At 49.0% G+C, this 4,735-nt stretch overlaps 1 protein-coding gene across 1 annotated transcript; it reads left to right on the top strand.

Moving 5' to 3' along the window:
- LOC123751628 (putative uncharacterized protein FLJ46204) lies at positions 1–486 on the top strand. Its single transcript, XM_045733717.1, has one exon. The coding sequence runs from the start codon at positions 1–3 to the stop codon at positions 484–486; it is 486 nt and encodes a 161-aa protein (XP_045589673.1).
- Positions 487–4,735: the final 4,249 nt, after the last annotated feature.

Below are 4,735 nucleotides of genomic sequence, written 5' to 3'. Positions count from 1 at the left end.
ATGGGCAGTCACCATCACAGACTGTCACCATCATGGACAGTCACCATCACGGACTGTCACCATCATGGACTGTCACCATCACAGAGGTCATCTTCACGAACTGTCACCATCACGGACGGTCACCATCACAGACTGTCACCATCACGGACAGTCACCATCACGGACTGTCACAATCACGGACTGTCACCATCACGGAGGTCATCTTCACGAACTGTCACCATCACGGACGGTCACCATCACGGACGGTCACCATCACGGACTGTCACAATCACGGACTGTCACCATCACGGAGGTCATCTTCACGGACGGTCACCATCACGGACTGGCACCATCACGGACGGTCATCTTCACGGACTGTCACCATCACGGACGTTCACCATCACGGACGGTCACAATCACAGACTGTCACCATCATGTACTTTCATCATCACGGACTGTCACCATCACGGATTTTCACCATCACGGACTGTCACCATCACTGACTGACACCATCACGGACGGTCACCATCACGGACGGTCACCATCACGGACTGTCACCATCACTGACTGACACCATCACGGACGGTCACCATCACGGACTGTCACCATCACGGACAGTCACCATCACGGACTGTCACCATCACGGACTGTCACCATCACGGACTGACACCATCACGGACTGTCACCATCACGGACTGTCACCATCACTGACTGACACCATCACGGACTGTCACCATCACGGACTGTCACCATCACTGACTGACACCATCACGGACTGTCACCATCACGGACTGTCACCATCACTGACTGACACCATCACGGACTGTCACCATCACGGACTGTCACCATCACTGACTGACACCATCACGGACTGTCACCATCACTGACTGACACCATCACGGACTGTCACCATCACGGACTGTCACCATCACGGACTGTCACCATCACGGACTGTCACCATCACGGACTGTCACCATCACGGACTGTCACCATCACGGACTGTCACCATCACGGACGGTCACCATCACGGACTGTCACCATCACGGACGGTCACCATCACGGACTGTCACCATCACGGACGGTCACCATCACGGACTGTCACCATCACCGTCTTTACAAAATCAAGAAGTTCAAAAATATTATGATCGTGGCTGCTGAAGGATTTTACAGAGGAATATTTTGTCACTCAATAGCTATTGTCACCCGGTGCGTGTCACCCGGTACTTGTCACCCGATACTTGTCACCCGATACTTGTCACCCGATACTTGTCACCCGGTACTTGTCACCCGATACTTGTCACCCGATACTTGTCACCCGATACTTGTCACCCGGTACTTGTCACCCGATACTTGTCACCCGGTACTTGTCACCCGGTACTTGTCACCCGGTACTTGTCACCCGATACTTGTCACCCGGTACTTGTCACCCGGTACTTGTCACCCGGTACTTGTCACCCGATACTTGTCACCCGGTACTTGTCACCCGGTACTTGTCACCCGGTACTTGTCACCCGGTACTTGTCACCCGATACTTGTCACCCGGTACTGGTCACCCGATACTTGTCACCCGGTACTTGTCACCCGGTACTTGTCACCCGGTACTTGTCACCCGATACTTGTCACCCGGTACTGGTCACCCGATACTTGTCACCCGGTACTTGTCACTCGGTACTTGTCACCTGGTACTTGTCACCCGGTACTTGTCACCCGATACTTGTCACCCGGTACTTGTCACCCGATACTTGTCACCCGATACTGGTCACCCGATACTTGTCACCCGATACTTGTCACCCGATACTTGTCACCCGATACTGGTCACCCGATACTTGTCACCCGATACTTGTCACCCGATACTTGTCACCCGATACTTGTCACCCTATACTTGTCACCCGATACTTGTCACCCGGTACTTGTCACCCGATACTTGTCACCTAACCTAACCTAAAACACTAGAAATATGAAGATTTCAAGATTTTTAAAATACTAGATTTCTGAAAAAAGGTAAACCCTCTTTAATCCTAATATTAACAAAAATTAGTTCTAATATTTTAATAATATTTTAATAATATTTTAATAATTTAGTTCTAATAACAAAAAGTAGTTCTAATATTAACAAAAATTGGGATTGACAGGAGGCGCTCAATTACAGATTAGCCAAAAACGCCATGAAAAGTAGCGGAGAAAACTACTTAAAACTACTATAATATATAATTTGTAGTGAAAAAGCAGCATGTGGATTTTGAAGGGGAAAGTTATCCCCAACAAATATGATAGAGTTTTATGACAGGATAAACAAAAATATATATGAAAATATATATAGAGAGAGCTGGGTAAACTGCACCTTCCTAGATTGTCAAGGAGTATTTGATACTGCTCATCACCAAAGACTCGTGTACGAGGTAATCCCAGAATGACTGAAAACAGAGAACCACAGTGAGAGAACAGGCTTCGAGCTTGAGTTATGTGACAATTGGGATCCCCAAAGTCTCTGTCTTGGATCCACCGCTGTTCTTAATGTATATCGACTCTCCCTACCCATGAAAGTGAGTTCGTACATGTTACTGTTTGCTTATGAGTTTCGGGAATCTGTACACCAGTTGATTGACAGTTGAAAGGCGGGACCAAAGAGCCGAAGCTCAACCCCCGCAATCACAACCAGGTGAGTACAACTAGCTGAGTAACGAGAAGTGTAAAAATAAGGAGGAATGCAAGAAATAGCAAGAAGATCTTGGCAAACTCCAGAAGTAAGGAAAGAATTGCTTTAAGACTTAAATCCCACCAAGTGCAAGGTAATGAAGAGGGAAAAGAGTGAAGGGAGACCGAAAGATATCTACCCCCATAAGAGAAAAGAAACCACAAGAATCGCAAATAGAAAATGAACTTGGCGTTACAACCAATTGAAACACTAATATCGGCAACACACAAGAACCTGACAAACACAACATTGTCACATAAACACATACAAAGTCATCCCCTTAAAGCAATCTACACAACCTATGCTAGACTAATGTATGCTGCACAGGTCTGGAATCCACACCGTACGATGCACAAACCAAAAATGTAAAAGAGTGTAGAGGGTTACTACAGGATTAGAACCAGAACTAATAGGGATCAGCTACGAGGATAGAATAAAAAAACTAAATAATATCACATAAAGGAGAAAAGAAGCATATGGAATATGATCACAGCATACAAAATACTGACGGTGATAATCAGGGTGATCAAGAACAGCCTCTGTGAATTTAGAGAAAGTAAGGCAAGAGGTGAAAGCTGGAAACGAAAATGAGTCGAAGAAGAATTAAGAATACTCAATCCGCTGTACGGCCGGTCACAAGTGGAATGTATTGGGAGAAAGTGGTACTAGAAGCCACCTCCATCCCCAATTTAAAAGCCAAATTCGACCAAGGCTTCGACGTTCAATTATAACGTAACAGGTACAGCAAGGCCAGATTCCCCATTAGTTAATGCCCAACCACTTGAGCTGGACGGTAGAGCAATGGTCTCGCTTCATGCAGGTCGGCGTTCAATCCCCAACCGTCCACAAATGGTTGGGCACCATTCCTTCCCGCCCCCCCGTCCCATCCCAAATCCTTATCCTGACCCCTTCCCAGTGCTATATAGTCGTAATGGCTTGGCGCTTTCTCCCTGATAATTCCCTCCCTCCTTCTATGCCAAATGCTGACAAACGAAATCAAGTTAAGAAATTATAGAACATTTGGGTAGAAAAGACTTTGCCACCAAGACACAGACGACCTTTTGAGAGGGGGAAAAAGGCAGATAAAGATAGAGAGGAAGACGTAGGCTGAACAGAAGGGTAGAAAAGAGGAGCATGGGTTGAGAGTGAGGGAGAGAGAGACTGTGGGGGGGGGGAGAGGGTGAGAGAGAAGGGTGCGTGAAGGGGAGCAGGGGTGGGGAGGGGGAGGGGGGGGGGTTGTATAATGAAAAGGGAAAAGTGGGAAAGGTGAGAGTGTGTAGCAGGTAAAGGGAAAGAGGGAGGGGGTAAGGTGAAAGGGGGTAGGATGGAAGAGGTAGGAGGGAAGGAAAAGTAAAAGGGCAAAGAAGAAGGTCAGGTCAAAGAGTAGGAGAAGGAGGAGGAGGAGGAGGAGGAGAGAGTGAGAGGGAAGGGTGAGAGGAGGAGGGTGAGAGGGAAGGGTGAGAGGAGGAGGGTGAGAGGGAAGGGTGAGAGGAGGAGGGTGAGAGAGAAGGGTGAGAGGAGGAGGGTGAGAGAGAAGGGTGAGAGGAGGAGGGTGAGAGGGAAGGGAGGGAAGGGTGGGAGAGGGAAGGGTGGGAGAGGCGGAGGGTGAGAGGGAAGGGTGGGAGAGGGAAGGGTGGGAGAGGAGGAGGCGCGTGCTCTCCTCTGGGTTGTTCCCTGTTTTATCAAGTCCTTCTGAACACTCCACCGTTACTTCCCTCCTCCTCCAGCTCTTCCACCTTCATCTTACTCCGTCCCCCTCCCCTCCCCTACCCCCTCCCCTCCCCTCCCCCCCCTCCCCTCCCCCCCCCCCCCCTCACCTCACCTCACCTCACACACATTACTCTCTTCGTATATTATTATCTTTCGTCATTTGTTTCAAACTCCACTCCCTCAGTCTGTCCCCCTCCCCGCCCCCCCCTCTCTCTCTCCCTCTCCCTCTCCCTCTCCCTCTCCCTCTCCCTCTCTCTCTCTCTCTCTCTCTCTCTCTCTCTCTCTCTCTCTCTCTCTCTCTCTCTCTCTCTCTCTCTCTCTCTCTCTCTCTCTCTCTCTCTCTCTCTCTCC

Source organism: Procambarus clarkii, chromosome 31 (genome assembly GCF_040958095.1).
Source record: "Procambarus clarkii isolate CNS0578487 chromosome 31, FALCON_Pclarkii_2.0, whole genome shotgun sequence".
Lineage (NCBI taxonomy): Eukaryota > Metazoa > Arthropoda > Malacostraca > Decapoda > Cambaridae > Procambarus > Procambarus clarkii.
Note: the sequence above shows the minus strand (reverse complement) of the source record. Positions and strands in the feature narration are given on the sequence as shown.

Excerpts from the sequence above, each read along its gene's own strand:
- LOC123751628 (XM_045733717.1), top strand. The coding sequence starts at position 1 with ATGGGCAGTCACCATCACAGACTGTCACCATCATGGACAGTCACCATC.